The following is a 15642-nucleotide window of genomic DNA, read 5'->3' on the forward strand; positions in this document are numbered from 1 at the left end:
TTATTCCGTATACTGCGTGCTTTCAAATAGAACACTTTTAGTCCTGTATTTGTCACCCCTGTTGTATTGTAACTCATCCCACTGACTACAATTTTGCTCTATAATCTGCCTGTCCTTCCTGACAGTCTCACTACACACTGCCTCTGCTTGTGTACCAACTACAGTATTCTCAGCCCTATCACCCAGTTTCCCGACCCCCCTGCCAAATTAGTTTAAACCCTCACCAACAGTTCTAGCAAGGATGTTGGTCCCCCTCAAGTTCAGGTGTAACCTGCCCCTTTTGTGCAGATCATACCTACCCCAAAAGAGACTCCAATGATCCAGAAATCTGAAACCCTGCGCCTGGCACCAGTTCCTCAGCCACATATTCATCTGCCATATATACTATTCTTACCTTCACAGGAACTGGGTACAGGCAGCAATCCAGAGATTACTACCCTAGAGACCCTGCTTTTCAGCTTTCTACCTAGCTCCCGAAATTCTCTCTTCAGGAATCCTCCCTTTTCCTTCTATGTACTTATCATCTAGTGAAGAATACAGCAGGCAGGACTTAAATAAAAGAAGGAAGAAAGTGTTTGATGTGTTGCCGAGTTTTGAATGTGTCCCTGGTTCAGATATTTATCCAATTAAATTAACTAAGGATCTGAAAAAAGCATTAGGAGATATTGTGGGCACAAGACCTTGAAGGAATGGGGCACTCTTGGTGTTTTGTCAGGATAGTAACCGACATGAGAAAGCTTTAGGGTTAAAGCTGTGGGAGGACGCAAAGTAACACCAAGGAATTATATTGAAGGACAGTGACTTTGGGGAATAATCACAGGAGCACCTGTAGATGTATCCACAGGCCAAATTAAAAATAACTTGGTCAGGTGAAAAGCTGAAGATGCTAAATATCTAAAAACGTTATCTGGTGGAGTAAGAATGGATAGTTTATCAGTGTTGATTCAATTTGATGGGGAAAAGTTGCCAGATAGAAATTATTTAGGCTATATGAGTGATACGTGTCACCCCCTCTGAGATGTTTACAGTGCCAGAGATTAGTCATGTGTGCAGGGGTAAAAAGTGGTGTGGTAGGTTTGGTGAAGAACATGATCATGGTAATTGTGGAGAACACATGGACATTTGAAATAAACATTTCATATGCAGAAGCTCTTCAGAGAGTACAGAAGACAGTATCATTGGGACCTATTAATATCAGAATACAGATAGATTTAAGTATGTGTGTAAAGTGCATGATTGCATAACAAAAGATTCATTGATTGTTAAAAAACTAAATTTGTTACTTTCATGGCAGGTGCAGTCGATTTTGCAACACAAACTAAAAATAGGAAAAACTAAAAAAATAAAATTATATTAAAAGCTGCAGAAAAACATCTACTGATAAAAGACATTTCCAGAAGTTATTAATGGTGCTTTACAAGAGGGACTAAATAATATTCAGACTTGAAAAAAGAGTTTTTTCTTTTTTCTTTTTCTTTTTTATTTCCTTTTTTTCTTTTTTTTACGAGATGCCAGACATTTGTTAGCTAATTGTCAGACAAGGGTTGTAATGTGTCTTTTTCCCACTTCACAATGGAATGCTAGAAGTCTGTTAGCTGATGCTCATAGCACTATGTGGAGTTGTAGTGGCAAAAATATGAAAGGGATGGTGGCAGAAGACTATCTGGAAGAGAAGTATTTGGTGTGCTTGAATAATGCTCAGTAGGTGGCAGTAATGCACCTTAAAATTGGTCTGCCCATCGCCATTAAACCTTATGAGAAGAAGAAGATGGGAGAAAGGGAAGGATGAGGAGCAGCTGGGGGAAGTGCTGGGCAGGTGAGGAGAAGGGGTAAGAGGCCATAGTGGGAAATGGAAGAAGAAGGAAGGGAGAAGGGAACAAAATTACCGAAAGGAAAAATCGATGTTTATACCATCACATTGGAGGCTAACTAGGTGAAATATTAGGTAGTGTTCCTCCACCCTGAGGATGGTCTCAACATGGCAGAAGAGGACTGTCATGTCGGAATGGGAATGGGGATAGCAATTAAAACGTTTAACCACTGTGAAATTCCACTTTTTGCAGATGGAGCAGAGATGCTCAGCAAAGTGGTCCCCCAATTTATATCGGGCCTCACCAATGTAGAGAAGGCTGCATCGGGAGAACTGGATGCAATAGACAATCCCAAAATATTCACAGGTGAAGTGTTGCCTCACCTGTTTAGGGCCCTGAATTGACAAGTGTAACATCTCTGCAACTTGCAGGAATATGTGCAGGAGGAAGATTAATGGGGAGAGAACAAATGGGCAAGGGAATCACAGAGGGAACAGTCCCTGCAGAAAGAAGAGAGAGAGTGGGGGAGGGAGAGGTAAAGATATGTTTGGTGATAGGATCCCACTGAAGATGGCGAAAGTTGTGGAGAATGGTGTGCTGGGTGCAGAGTCTCATGGGTAGGTTAGGACGCGTTAAGGGCGTGGAAAGATGGGGAGAGCGCAGATGTCTGGGGAATGGAAGAGGTAGAAGTGAGGGCAGCACCAATGGTGGAGGAAGGGAAACCCTGTTCTTTGAAGAAAGAATACATCTCTGATGTCCCGGAAAGGAAAACCCCATCCTGGGAACAGTTGCTGTGGAGATGAAAGAACTGAGAACTGGGAATAGCAGTTTTACAGGAGATAGGGTGGGAAAAAGTACAGTCAAGATAGCTGTGGGAATCGATATTATCAAAGACATCAGTAGAGAATTTGTCTCCAGAGAGATCAGGAAAGGTCTCGATTGAAACGAGAAATAAAAAATTATTGGGAAATAAATTTTCTTTAGTAAGTTCAATTAACGGCCCTTCTCCTAGACTGGCAATTTATTTCATTCTCTTTTGCTCTGCATTCTCATCTCTTTTTGCCACTTAATCTTTCTATCCTTTCATCCTATTATAGGCCTTGTTCACTGCTCCCCTTCCCCGTTTCTGTCCCTCATAAAGCATGTTATGATGAAAGAACTTTGAACCTTTATTTCTCTACAGATGATATCCAGCCACTTAAGTATTTCTAGTATCAAAACTACATGGTCCAGATTTCATTTTTCTTCTTTGATGCATTTAGTGCTGTGGCAGATGATTTACATCTGCCCTCTCAGATATCTAAGATTATAAACTTCAAGAAACTTGGAATTCCAATAGTGTTCTAGATTTCCATCCCAGTTCCAACCCCTGCTTTATTTTCAGTGTCTCTTCTCATCTAGCATGCTCTTATCCCAGATGATTAATCCCCAGCAGAGGTCTCAGATTTATCTCCCCATATCTACATCTTAATCCAAAGACATTTGAACAGGTAAACAGATAGGAATGTTTTAGTGGGAAATACAGACACGTGAGACCATCCTAGGTGGGCATTCTGGTTGACATGGAGGAGTTGGATTGAAGAACCTGTTTTGGTGCTGTGATCTCTATGATTCTAATGATTTCCAAGCTTGATCTATTGTTGGATTTTACTTCTGCTGCCTCTGCCTTCCTTGTTCCAAACTCGTTCTCCTGATCCATCATTACCCCTCCTCAGCCCTCATGCCATCACAAGATTGTGATCTTTCCATTGCCCTGATTCTCCCCAGCCTACCCCCTCTTTGAATGCACTGTACTCCATTCACTCAGAATCATACCTGGTTCCTTATCAAACTGACATACATGATCTTGCAAACTGACCTTTATCAGCTCTCAAACACTTCCTCATTCCTCCCTCCAAATCATGACTTCCACATTGAACATCAAACTACTGTCTTCCATGCAGTTGTGGACCTCATTTCTTTGGGATTTCTTCTTGCCACACCTTCCAGTCTTTTAGTCTTCAAATCCACAAAACCCACTTCCACCTCCTTCCTAAGACTGACTTGGGCCAGTTGTCTCTTGCCCCATTAAAATTAATTCTTATGATCTTGATTCCATCCTTTCTTTCCGTTCAGATCTGTGATGGATAGTTTCCATTTCGCTAACCTCAGCCAGCTCTTCTTCACCATGTATGCACAATCCCTCTACACCTCCTGCCAGGTTGGTCTGACAGACCTCCATCTCTTCCCTGAACAGAGAGGCCCATCCAATTCCCATCGACTAACCCACTCACTCACCTGAATGAACTTGTCCTCACACTGAAAAGCTCCTTCACTTCTACTCACTTCCTCCAAACCAAAGTTGCATGTATCAGTTGGACCCAAGCACAGTTTCACTTTGTAGGATACAGGAAGCTCCCTTTGTTTCAGCTCAAATCTAGTCGATTCCCTCGGCTCTGTTCTTGACATATTATTGCTTGTATTGGAACTGCTACTTCCTGCACTCATACAGAACTCAAATATTTAATTAGATTATTAAATTAGATTAGATTATGAGTACACGCAGTCCTCTTTTATTGTCATTTAGTAATGCATGCATTAAGAAATGATGCAATGTTCCTCCACAATGTTCCACAGAAACACAAGACAAACCAAGACTAAAAAAACTGACAAAAACTACATAATTATAACATATAGTTACAACAGTGCAAAGCAATACCGTAATTTGATAAAGAACAGACCATGGGCACAGTAAAAAAAAGTCTCAAAGTCTCTCGAAGGTCCCATCATCTCACGCAGATGGTAGAAGGAAGAGAAACTCTCTTCCTGCCATGAGCTTCCAGCGCCGCAAACTTGCCGATGCAGCACCCTGGAAGCACCAGACCGCAGCCGACTCTTGAGTCCGTCCAAAAACTTCGAGCGTCCGACCACCCCTCCGACACCGAGCACCGAGCACCATCTCTGCCAAGCGCTTCGACCCCGGCCCCAGCAATGGGCAATAGGCAAAGCCGAGGATTTGGACTTTCCCCTCCGGAGATTCTCGATTGCACAGTAGCAGCAGGAGCGAAGCGGGCATTTCAGAAGTTTCTCCAGATGTTCCTCTGTGCTTCTCACATCTGTGTCCATCAAATCAGGATTGTGCACGGCATCCTACTAACAAATACAATATCATTTCGGAGCGGCTGTGCGCGCTGCATCACGCTGCCATCTTCTCCTCCCCTCCACGGAGGGGAGGAGAAATTTCCTTTGCTCCCAATTTCTACCCCGCTCTCTTGACTTCACATGGTATATCTCTGTCACTTCCATTCCCTTCCCTTCTAGTGCAGGGGTTCCCGACATTTTTATGCCATCAACTGTGGACTTCAGGGTGGGAATCCCTGATCTGTAGTGTATACTCCTTTAGTATTATTGAGGAGAGAATTTCAAGGACAAGCCCCAGAGTTTATGAAGGAACAGCATACATTTCTAAACCAGTGGTATAGAACGGAACCTTCAGGTGGTGTGATCTCCATCAACTTGCTGACCTGTTTATAAAGGTTGTCGTCTGAGTTGTCTTGGTGAGTAAAAGGAGTTTATTTTGTAAATGGTCCAACATTGCTGTCATGGTGTTCAGGTGGAGAGAATGAATGCTTAGGGTAGTGAATGCATGACAAATCACATGAGGTTCTTTGTCATGGATAGTGTCATTTAGATTGAGAATTAGAGTTCCATCTATCCAGTCAATGGGAGAGTATTCTATTACACTTGACTTGACCTTTGTCAGTGGTAGAAGGTCTTTAGGGTGGTAGAAGTGAGTGACTCATAAAGGATACGTCCTTTGTTCTGCTTTCATGGTATTTATCTGGATGGTGAAGGTAAGCCTTTTTTTTGTAAGTAAAGATTACATTTCTGGAAGAGTAAAGTACAAAGTACATTTATTTTCAAAGTATGTATGCAGTATACAACCCTGGGATTCATCTTTCCACAGACAGCAACAAACAAAGAAACAGCATGGGATCCATTCAAAGAAAACATCAAACACCCAACGTGCAAAAAAGCAGAACAATTCATGCAGACGGCAAAAATCGAGCAAAAAGCACAGAACAGAAATCATCAAAGTGCAGAGTTATTGAAGCAAACTTTTACGAAGTACTACTCTCAACCATTATAAGCACACAACTCCGATGTCTATGGATCCTCTCTCCCTGCATGTGTAGTCTCCATTCTATTCTCCACTCTCTCTGGTTTTATTATATCAGTTCTAATGATGTTAAAATGAAGCTCAATGGAAACTTCATCTTCCACCTGACCATATTACAGCCTTTTGGACTAGGAGAGAAAGTACAGAATCAAAGAGAAACAAATAATTTCAGTGGAACAATAATAAGTTGAAAAATTCAATGATTTCTTAGAAAGGATGTATTGAAACTGGAGAGGATTCAAAGGAGGTTGACAAAAATGATTCCAGGATTGAATGACTTGTCATATGAAGAGCATTTGACAGCTCTGGGTCTGTATTCAATAGAATTCAGAAGAATGTGGGGTGACCTCATTGAAACCTATTGAATGGTGGAAGGCCTTGAAAGAGTGGATGTGGAGAGGACGTTCCATCTGGTGGGAGGCTCTAAGACCAGAGGACATAGCCTCAGAATGGAGGGACTTCCTTTTAGAACAGATATGAGGAAGAATTTCTTTAGTCGGGGGTGGTGAATCTGTGGAATCCTTTGCCACAGGCAGCTGTGTATTTATGTATACTTAAGGCAGATTTTGATAGATTCTTGATTGGTCAGGTCATGAAGGGATACGGGGAGTAGGCAGGTATTGGGGCTGAGAGGAAAACTGAATTAGCCATGATGAAATGGCAGAGCAGACTCAATGGGCCAAATGGCCTAATTCTGCTCCTGTATCTTATAGTCTTATTTCAAATAACTCACTTCCTTTGCTTGCATCAGAATGAACCAGTTCTGTGATAGTTTTTCATCTGCTATATCAGCTCACTGCTTCCTCTCTCCATTGGCAAGATTCAACCTGCTTGATGATATATGCTTTTACATTTACTTGTTTGCAGTCTATCTCTTTAATGCCCTAGTTTCATGGGTTCTACATACTATCGTTCATGTCTTCCATCCCTAACTCCCTACACTAACCTAACAACCAGATGACTTCATTTATAGTTTACATCCATAGCAACCTCAGCCTCCCCTTATCAGACATTCCCTTTGTTCTACCCATTCATCTCTTGTCATTTGCTGCAACTAATTTACTTTGCTCTTTTCCAGATCTGATGAAAGGTTTTCAGTCTAAAACATTAACTCTGTTTCTCTTTCCTAAGTTACTACCTGACCTACTGAGTGTTTCCAGCATTTCCTGTTTTTAATTCCATTTTCCAGCATCTGCAGTTACCTTTGGTTTTTGAATATAGCATTCACTGATTTTATTTCAATTTTCTACAAGCTACTGTAAAGGTCTTAATATGGCATCAGCGAACAACACGACCAAGAGCGACATCTTCCAAACGGTTCACTTCTTTAGCATTTTCTTTTTCTTTTAAATGTAGTTCTGCTCCTGTTTGAGCCTGTGACCTTCATTTTGGTGGTGCATTTTCAGGCCAATTGAGCGACCTGGTGCTTTGCTGTCTCCAAGACAATTCTGTGATGCTTTGAGTGAAATGAGCAGACTCAAGGCCAAGAAGCTTGGAGATGGGGTGCGACCCCATAATCGTCTCCATTTCTCACTGATCTCTCCGATTCGCCAAGGAAGATTGAAATCATGGGACGTTCAGCATCGTCTACCAGCCCCTGGCTAGCTGTTGCCAGAGGAAAATGTCTGTGTGTGACAATCTCTCTCCCTCTTCCTCTTGCCCAACACTCCTGAAGGAAGGTCCCTGCATTTGAATGGTCTCTCTCCCTCAATGTGGTCGGAGATGATGCCGGATTTCCTGGTCTTGGGCAAGATTTAACCCATGCCATTTGTGGACTGGACTCTGTAGTTCATGTGTTTCTTGTTTCTTTTCACTTCTCTTTTTGTTGGTATTTTGTGTGATTTTGATCGGGGTGGATTGCAGATAACGAATTGAGTGGAACTGAATATGTCTGGACCCTTTTGATTTTGTGTTTTATATTATGTGTTTTATGCTCTTTTTTTGTTGTCATTTGTATGATTTGTACGTTTTTTTGCACATGGGAACGGGTTTGACGTTTTTCTTTGAACAGGTTCCACGCTTTTTTTTGTTTCATGGCTGCCTGTGGAGAAGACAAATCTTAGGGTTGTATACTGCATACATACGCTGATTATAAATGTACTTTGAATCTTTGAATTATTCTTTAATTCCACTCTATTTCAGTTTCCCTTAATAACATAGTTTAATACATTTTACCAATGGAGGCCAGTAACAAATACACAAATCTTTCTGTACTTTGCATAATGGTAACATGAATTCGATTATCCCTATAAAGATTAACGTTCCATTAACATTTTGATTAATTTTGCACCTGTTCACGGCATTTAATGACTTCAGTCTTTTTGAGTATCTGTTGTGTCTTGCTTTTCACTTTACAAAAAGATCTCTGCAACTGCCGGCAAGAAATCTCAGGGCTATATACGGTAGCATATATGTATTTTGATAATAAATTTACTTTGAACTTTGGGATCTCTGCTCCATTTTTTCCCAACCCAAAATGTATGTCTTCCTACTTTCTTGTATTCAGTAGTCTGTGGCCTCCCTACTCACTGTACTTGTAACCTACTGCTTTCATCCATATAGCTTATACTATCGGTAAGCTTGAGTACATGGCTTTCTGCTTGGCCATCTAAGTTACTGATAAATACCAACAATATAACTAGTCAACTCTTACCAATCTGAGTCCCTGCCCATTCTCCCAACTCTCTTATTTCATGTTGTTTCCTTGCACCTGCTGATTTTGCTCTGCGACGAATTTGCAGGATTAGGAGATGCTGACAGGGAAGTTTTGACGAGTTAATGTAGTACATCCTGCAGCTGGAACACACTGGACCTACTTATACAGCTGGAGTGGAAAGGGTAGGTTTTTAAACTGGTGGCTGAAGAGATTATCAAACAGCTTTGACCTACCTAGATCAGGACTTTCAAATGTTGTTGCAGCTGCTTTGTGCTAATGAATATTTCCTCAGATTCTTGACTCAGAATTACATCTGCAAGAACATAGGAATGAATAGACATCTGGAACCATTCTGCCTTTCAATCAGATAATGGTTGATCAGTATCACTATTCCATTTACCTAACTTTGCTCCTTATCCCTAAGTAACATTAATCTATCAATCTTATGCTTACAGATTTCAATTAAGCAGGCATCCCAAAGCTTTGAGGATTTGAAATGCATTTTTCCAACACTTTATGGAAAAATTGCTTCCTGACTTCAGTTGCAAATGGCCAAGATTTAATCTTAACTTTGAACTCCATATTCTGGATGATCTAAACAGAGCAAATAGCTTCCCTGTACTTTTTTTTTTGAGCTCCTTTCTCATCTTACGTAACTCAGTTCAATCACTTCACAATCTTCTATGCCCAAGCAAATGAAAGCCAGATTTATACAACTCCATATAATTCAGGCGAATCTACTCTTTCATGTCTAAGGTCTCTTGCTTTTTATAGATGGCAGCAAAGTTCTGGGAAGTTATATATACATTGCAAAATAGTCAGTCTTACTATTCAAGACGTGGAAAAAATTCATAGCTTTTCAACATTGCTCAGAGGTGTAATAAGGAAGTAAAACAATTTAGGAAAAATGAAAACCTCACTTTATATAGGAATCAATAAAATTAAGACCTATCTACAGAAGGTTGTTAGTAAGATCTACTGTATTTTGAAAATAGTTATCAAATCCACTCTGTTTGTTATGGTCTTAGACATCAAACCAAGCCAAAAATTTCATCATAGTGGCATCTATCTGCTGTTGTAAAGGTGCCAAGAGTATGGAGAAAATCACAGATTTATTGCAATGGGAGCAGACTGAGGAAATTCTGAATCCTTTTGGTACACAGGAATACTGGACCAAGTAATGACCATTTTCTTGCAAGGAAGCAATAGTGATGAGCTGTTATATTAGCATTTCAATGATATTGAAAGGTAATGAGACAATTAACATGTCTGCAAAGCATAAATAATATTAGCATTATTTCAGGCATATTTTAACTTTGAACTCCATATTCTGGTCAGATAATAATGTACAATCATTATAATGGTAGATGCATATAGATGCAAAATTAAGGTACTTTTCTAAAAGGCCAGTCTTGTTGCTTATTCCTGATTGTCTTATTTGTCAGCTTTTCTTATTCTTTCTATGCATTTTCTCTCTTCCTTTATTTCATTATTTTCTCTCCAGGTGCACATACCTCCAAGTGATCTTTGGTTAACCTTCTTCCTGATCTCATCCATCTTTTTTTGTTAAGACCTTTTTACTTACCTTTAATCACTTACTTTTCTCTGGTAAGATCTGTAGCCTTAATCCAGGTCACTAGCTTTCTGTTCTATTTGTATTTCACCCTTAAATTGACCTTTGTCAAGCTGTTTGCTTGTTTTAACTGTTTCTTGATTCTATGCCTCCTGTGAGATTGCTCCACCCTTCCCCCGGTTACTTCATCCTGTGTCATGTTATCACCATCAATTCATCAGTGCCTCTCTGGTGTCTCATTTGTCAATTCTCCTTTAAGACAACTTAACATTTGTCTTGGTGGTAAGGTGCACACTTACAAATTGGCAGCTTCCTCAGTAGGTAGAACTTCAAATGGGCCGATCAAAGAAAAGGAAGCTAATTCAGTGCAGAGAAAAGTGTGTCGACTGGAGGCTGACATCAGAGCCACTTTCGCTGGCGTTGTGTTGATTCATAACTACTTCCTCACTTCAGGAGCTATTTTAATTCTACTTCCCATTTCCACACTGACAAGTCTGTCCATGGTCTCCTCTACTGTCAAATTGATTAGAGGAGCAACACCTCATATTCCGTCTTGATAATCTCCAACCTGATGACATCAATATCAATCTAACTTCCAGTAAACATTCCCATCTGTTTCCCTCTCCCCACCACCACCTGTTTGTTATTCATTATTCCTCTTGTTCTTTCACCTTCCCCTCCCCCAATCTCATCACCTGCTCATCACTCACACCTTCCTCCCTCTTATTCTCCTCTTCTTCCTCTTTAATCCATGGACTACTGTCCTTTACATCTTGCTCAGCTCATTGCCTATTCTATCTATCACCTCACAGCTTTTCACATCATTCTCACTTCTCTCGGCTCTGCCCCACTACCTCCTCCCCTCACCTGGATTTACGTATCACCCACCAGCTCTTGCTTCTCTCCCTTCCCTCACCCACAGCCATTCAGTTTGACTCCTGCCCTCTTTCTTTCCAGCCCTGATGAAGAGTCTCAGCCTGAAACATCAATTGTTCTGTTCCATCCATAGATGTTGCCTGACCTGCTGAGTTCCTCTGGTATTTTGGGTGTGTTGAACAACAAGTGCCAATTTTATCAGTGCTGTCGAAGTCTTATGAAAAAATAAGGAATGACACCTCAGGAGGCCTGTATTTCTAAGGAAACTGAATTTGCATATTGAGTACAGTCCCTTCAGATTACTCAGTTACAAAATCTTGAGAAGCTAAATTGTTTCAGAAGATAAATGTGACAATCACTACATATGGATATTAATGTGAAAACGCATTTATTATACCTATGTTTAGTAGATAACCATCTTCCATCATCAAATGTCTAACCTTAGCATGAATTTTCAGTATTAAAATATCTTCACTGATCTCCAGTGCCAAGCACTAGATGGCACTGTAACGAAGATTCAGACAGTAAGTTACAACATCAAATAATGATTATTGACTTGTTAGGTAGAAGTAAGCCCTTTCCTCCACTAGTCATTATGTATTCTGTAAATAATTCCTTTATTTTCCTCTTAGAAATTGTCAATGTCAATAAAAGATGGCTTTGAAGAAGAATGCTTGAAATTAAATAGGATTTGCTTCATAATTATTGAGCAAAACACTTGAAAGCCTTTACTTAAGGACAAGCACGAGAAAGTCTGCAGATGCTAGAAATCCAAAGCAACACACACAAAACGCTGGAGGAACTCCGCAGGTCAGGCAGCTTCTGTGGAAAAGAGGAAATAGTTGACGTTTCGAGCTGAGATCCTTCTTCAGGTCTGAAAAGGGAAGGGGGAAGATGCCAGAGTAAAAAAGGGGGGGGGGGGAGGGGAAAGAGAATAGCTGATAGATGATAGGTGAAGCCAGGTGGTTGGGAAAGGTCAGGGGCTGGAGAAGAAAGAATCTGATAGGTAGGATAGTGGACCTTAGGAGAAAGGGAAGGAGGAGGGGGACACAGGGAGGTGTGACAGACAGGTGAGAAGTAGTAAAAGATCAGAGTGGAGAATAGAGGAAGGGTGGCAGAGAAATATGTTACCGAGAAGGAGGGATTGATATTCAGGCCATCAAGTTGGAGGTTACCCAAACAGGATATAAGGTGTTGCTCCATCACCCTGAGGGTGGCCTCATTATGGCACATGGACCGACCTGTTGGAATGGAAATGGAAATGAAGATCAGAATTAAAGTGTCCGACCACTGGGAAGTCCTGCTTGTGGCAGATGGTGTTGAAGTGCTCAGCGAAGCGATCCCCTAATTTACAACGAGTCTCAACAGTGTAGAGGAGGCTGTATCAGCAACACCGGACTTTTAGCACATTCCAGTGGAAGCGATCGCAATGTATTCTTTGCCTAGGTCCTTAGATGTACACCTCTTAACTTGCAAGCATCACTGCAATTATCCCTTTAATATGACTCAATGTTAGAACGCTTCTGAGATGTGAGGCACCTTCATCATTGCTTTCTTCAATGTATCCCTGCGCATTCTCCAAATTGACAGGCACTCCAAACATAAGGTTCACAAACAAGGTAAGAAGCACTGGAATGGAACAAAAAAAACAAGAACTCAGCAAGCCAAGCAGCATCTGCAGAGGCAGAAGGTGAAAGCCAATGTTTGGAATCGAGATGCTGCAACTGGGTCCGCTTACAATTTCACTGCTAAATACAAACATTGAAGAACCTCTGATTGAATGTAACTCACTGTCACTGACACAAGATTGTAGGCTAATGTTCTTGCATGTTGCAAAGACATTTTATATGAAAAATATAATTTCATATGTCATTTAAGACTTACGCTGAATCTCTATTTTAAAGACACAACTCTATGAATTATGAAGTCTTTATTTTTATGCAATTGCAGATAGCATTTTCTGAAATTGCCCTGAAAATTGAACTAAGATCATTTTACAACTGAAAATCATTAAGCATTTAATAAAAGGTGAAGAAATATGGTCTGTTAACAACATTGCTCTGGTGAAAATTGTACGTGTACCAATATACACATTCTAACATCAATAAAGAATATTTTGTGGTTATATTCTGTTGGTATTCAAACCAAAATTTGCATTATACTTTCATGTAACGGCTTTATTTATGAGACTTCAGTTACACATTTTGTCTACATTTGCAACAAAGAATTCCACTGAAATATATTTGCATGAATTATAACAGAAAGTGAAAAGCATAGACAGAAGAATTTATTTGTTTTGAATCCTATTAAATTGCAGAAGGAAGTATAAAATGGGTCCATTTATTGGAAGATTTACAGCAACAAACTGATTAAAATTGCCCTACAGCTGGAGTTAAGTGACCACTTACTTGATCTCTAGGCAACTTTAATGCTGATGCAAATCAAAGATATTCTGAATATTTAAATCATTCAATATGTATTTCGTGTACATGAGTATATACATACTTAAATATATAAACTGACCCCTTGTTCGGTGGTATGCCAACAAGTGGTAGATGACATGTATAAATAATTTTTCTTTGATATTTATTGTTGCATGAAATATAACTATTGAGTAAAAGTTTATTAATTTAAATTCATGATGCATTACATATTAAAATAATTGGGCTAAAATTATTTAGTAATTCTGTTAAAATGCAGAAGATAAAAGAGATATTCTCAAGTAATTAGAGAGCTACTCCAACATTAGCGTTCTGAAGATAACATGGCAAAACAGACGAGTGGTTTTTCCATTACAGACTTTGCTTTTTTGAACTTAGTACTCATTTGGGTTGGTGGAGTTGTAAACTGTATATACAGTAAAAGGTTTCAGATGTTTTTCTTTTACCAAATGTAATTAGATTCGGGTGGTATGTGACTCTCAACATTCTCTTTAGGTAAAGGCGTACGCTGTCTGTGCTTGAAGCCTGCTGACCTCAGGGTGTTCATTAGACTGGCTCCATATCCTTAAAAAAGATCAACAAAAAGATTCTGAAAACAATGGATTGATATATCTCCAGCATCCGTACACTTCGTACGATTTTGGAACAGTTGCAAAGCAGACCTGCTGGAAGAATTTTCTTACAGTAAACAGCAGGATTATGTCAACAAAGCTATGCTAAACTGACAGGATTTCAAAAGATCTGTTCTGCATTCAATTTACAGCAATTAGCTACACTCTCTATATAATGAATAATTGATGTTGCACTGAAATTTGGTTTGCAAGGGAAATCAAATACAGCATTAAAGCGTTAACTTTATTCTGGTGTAGATATATTGATTGGATGCATCTCTATAAAACACAGACAAATAAACTACAGTAGTAGTGTAGAGAGATGTCTCAGTGCGCTGCAATTCTCCACCTCAGAGAGTTGTGGATGTCCCTGAATTGCGTACATTTAAGACAGAGACTGATAATTTTAAGGATGCTAACAAGATATGGGAATCTGGTGGGAAAATGAACAAGGAGCATGATTAGTCAAGATTTTATGGAATGGCAAAGCCAATACAGAGGGCTGTATTGTGTTCTCCTGTTTCCATTCCTTTTCTTAAAATTAGTTAAAAGGTATCAAATTGCCTTGGATTTTATACACTCTTAAGATCAAATACATTGGCTGGATTATTTGGCACAAAAAGGGCTGTGAAATAGATCAGAAGTGCTGCATACCCTTCTGTTCCCACTTACTCTTGTTACAATGTCTTCCGTGCCAGCCTTCCCTGCATTCACACTTGTTGGGCTCGATACAGGATCCATGTGGTCCACAGTGAGGTTCACAAACAGCTGCAAAGGAGCAAAGCATGAAATTAGAATTTCTCTCCTTTTTTCTTGCACGACTTAAGATACACTCAGTTTCTCCAAGTATATTAAAGCCTGTTAAAATTGCAGTTGATATGGCAATAAAAGTTTCGTCTGGCAAATAATTATTTTTACTGTTAAAAATCCTCTCATCTTCACCCAGACAGTTAATGTTAAATTTGCTCTTTAGGCTGATGTTAAGATAGGAATATTTTACGTGTTTTATAACTGGTAATTTTTTTAAGTAAACTGTGACAATTGTTCTGAATGATCGTTTGGACTTGGGTGCTTAATGTAGATCATTATTATATCTTATCCATTTAGTTAGATTAGATTAGATTCATTTTTCCTTCTCTCCCCACCTCCGTTCATGACAGATAAGACTCCTTTGCTAAAGCCAAATTAATTCAAAGTTCAAAGTACATTTATTATTGAAGTATGTATACATTATACAACACACAGAAAATGCTGGAGGAACTCAGCAGACCAGACAGCATATAGGAAAAGAGTACAGATGACGTTTTGGGCTGAAATATTGACTGTACTCTTTTCCTAGATGCTGCTTGGCCTGCTGAGTTCCTCCAGCATTTTGCATGCGCTGCTTGGATTTCCGGCATCGGCAGGTTTTCTCTTGTTTGTGTTTGGAATACATTATACAACCTTGAGAGTCATCTCCTTACACAAAACAAAGAAACCTCAAAAGGACCCATTAATAAAAAGACCGTCAAACAC

The 15642-nt window shown here is 39.7% G+C and overlaps 1 protein-coding gene and 1 long non-coding RNA gene across 2 annotated transcripts in view; one reads left to right on the forward strand and one right to left on the reverse strand.

Annotated features, from left to right (window-relative positions):
• LOC134352315 (uncharacterized) overlaps positions 1-15642 on the forward strand; it is a 63437-nt gene that overhangs the window by 20275 nt on the left and 27520 nt on the right. The window lies entirely within an intron of this gene.
• Positions 13005-15642, reverse strand: part of wif1 (wnt inhibitory factor 1) — a 41753-nt gene continuing 39115 nt past the window's right edge. Inside the window, exons 9-10 of the mRNA XM_063059610.1 lie at positions 14800-14895; positions 13005-14080 (exon numbers count right to left, since the gene is read on the reverse strand). Coding sequence (XP_062915680.1) covers positions 13959-14080; positions 14800-14895 — 218 coding nt within the window. The 3' untranslated portion in view covers positions 13005-13958. The remainder of the gene's footprint in view (positions 14081-14799; positions 14896-15642) is intronic.

Source organism: Mobula hypostoma, chromosome 9, assembly GCF_963921235.1.
Source record: "Mobula hypostoma chromosome 9, sMobHyp1.1, whole genome shotgun sequence".
Lineage (NCBI taxonomy): Eukaryota > Metazoa > Chordata > Chondrichthyes > Myliobatiformes > Myliobatidae > Mobula > Mobula hypostoma.